A 1,238-nucleotide genomic window follows, 5' to 3' on the forward strand; every position below is an offset into this window, starting at 1 on the left:
TTATTGTGGAAAAGCAACAATAATTTGAAAAAATGGTAGAAGTGATAGCTATTTCGGAAATCATCGGTTCGAATCCTACTGAAAGAAGTCTGACGAGGAAATGTGTGATTTCCGAAATAGCTATCACTTCTACCATTTTTTCAAATTATTGTTGCTTTTCCACATTAAGTTTTTCACTTAAAACGGCCTCAAGCTCATAAAAATTGTTGAATATAATTAAATATATTTGTTAATAAAAACACAGTTTATACTTAAACAAAAACTGTATAAATCCCAGGTTCAATCTTTATGCAACAAAAAACAAAACATCAACAAATTTTCGCAAAAATTTCGAGCGTTTTAATTAGATTTTATAGAAATATGTATGTAGGTCAGAGTAACGAAATTAGTGAAAAATTCGGAAAATAAATTTTTGGTTAAATAGCATTGGTATTTACATACCTAAATCCATCTGTTTGCTGATATCTTCCATCGTATTCATTTGCAATAAAGGAAGTGTTCTGATATTCCTCATTCTTGTATTCGCCTGTGTCTGTATCCGTCCATCCATTTGGATTGCGAAACGGGTTCAGTTCGGTTGGTTTTTCAGCAATTTGTGCTACAGCAATGAGATAATTTAAAAGATTTAGGCTTAAGATGTCTATGAAAGAAAATTTCTTTATTGGGTAATGATTAAATTCATATATTTTTTGTATAATTACAATTACAAATTAATGCATATCGCCCCCTGAAATGCAAAAAGCCGTTACAAACATCGTCACTAAAATGGAAAAAGGCGTGACTAATAATTTTAGTTTTTGCTAATAATTTTAGTTTGTAATTCGGTGTCATATAAATTAAAGAGTGGATTTTGAATTTTTTGTTGGTTACAACTTTTTGCATTTCAGCGACGATTTTTGTTGCGTGTTTTTGCATTTCAGATGACGATATGTACCAGGGTTGTAACGAATATTCGCATTCGCAACCGCGGATGTCTAAAATTCCACATTCGCCACATCCCTAATATGTACGTTGGGACTGCCTCGCAAAAAAATGTTTCCATTGTCCCAATTCGATTCAACACATGGTCATTCTCAAAAGCACTTCTAAAAATGTCATTTTTTACAACAAAAATTGTATTTGCGAAACTAGAACTACAACGTTACTTTAAGAGATCTACTAAACAGCTGATCGTAAAGACTTACGCCACTTGTATCAAATTTAACGCCGCTTTGTTAGGTGGCAGTTGCAAACAAATT

General features: G+C 32.1%; 1 protein-coding gene across 3 annotated transcripts in view; it reads right to left on the bottom strand.

Moving 5' to 3' along the window:
* VGAT (vesicular GABA transporter) overlaps window positions 1-1,238 on the bottom strand; it is a 42,231-nt gene that overhangs the window by 19,043 nt on the left and 21,950 nt on the right. For all 3 annotated transcript variants that reach the window (XM_017610967.1, XM_017610966.1, XM_017610965.1), the window contains one exon: window positions 442-598. In XM_017610967.1, the coding sequence (XP_017466456.1) occupies window positions 442-598 (157 nt within the window). The remainder of the gene's footprint in view (window positions 1-441; window positions 599-1,238) is intronic.

The sequence above is a fragment of the Rhagoletis zephyria genome, unplaced genomic scaffold (genome assembly GCF_001687245.7).
Source record: "Rhagoletis zephyria isolate East Lansing unplaced genomic scaffold, Rhagoletis_zephyria_1.1 Rzeph_scaffold_00357, whole genome shotgun sequence".
Taxonomy (NCBI): domain Eukaryota; kingdom Metazoa; phylum Arthropoda; class Insecta; order Diptera; family Tephritidae; genus Rhagoletis; species Rhagoletis zephyria.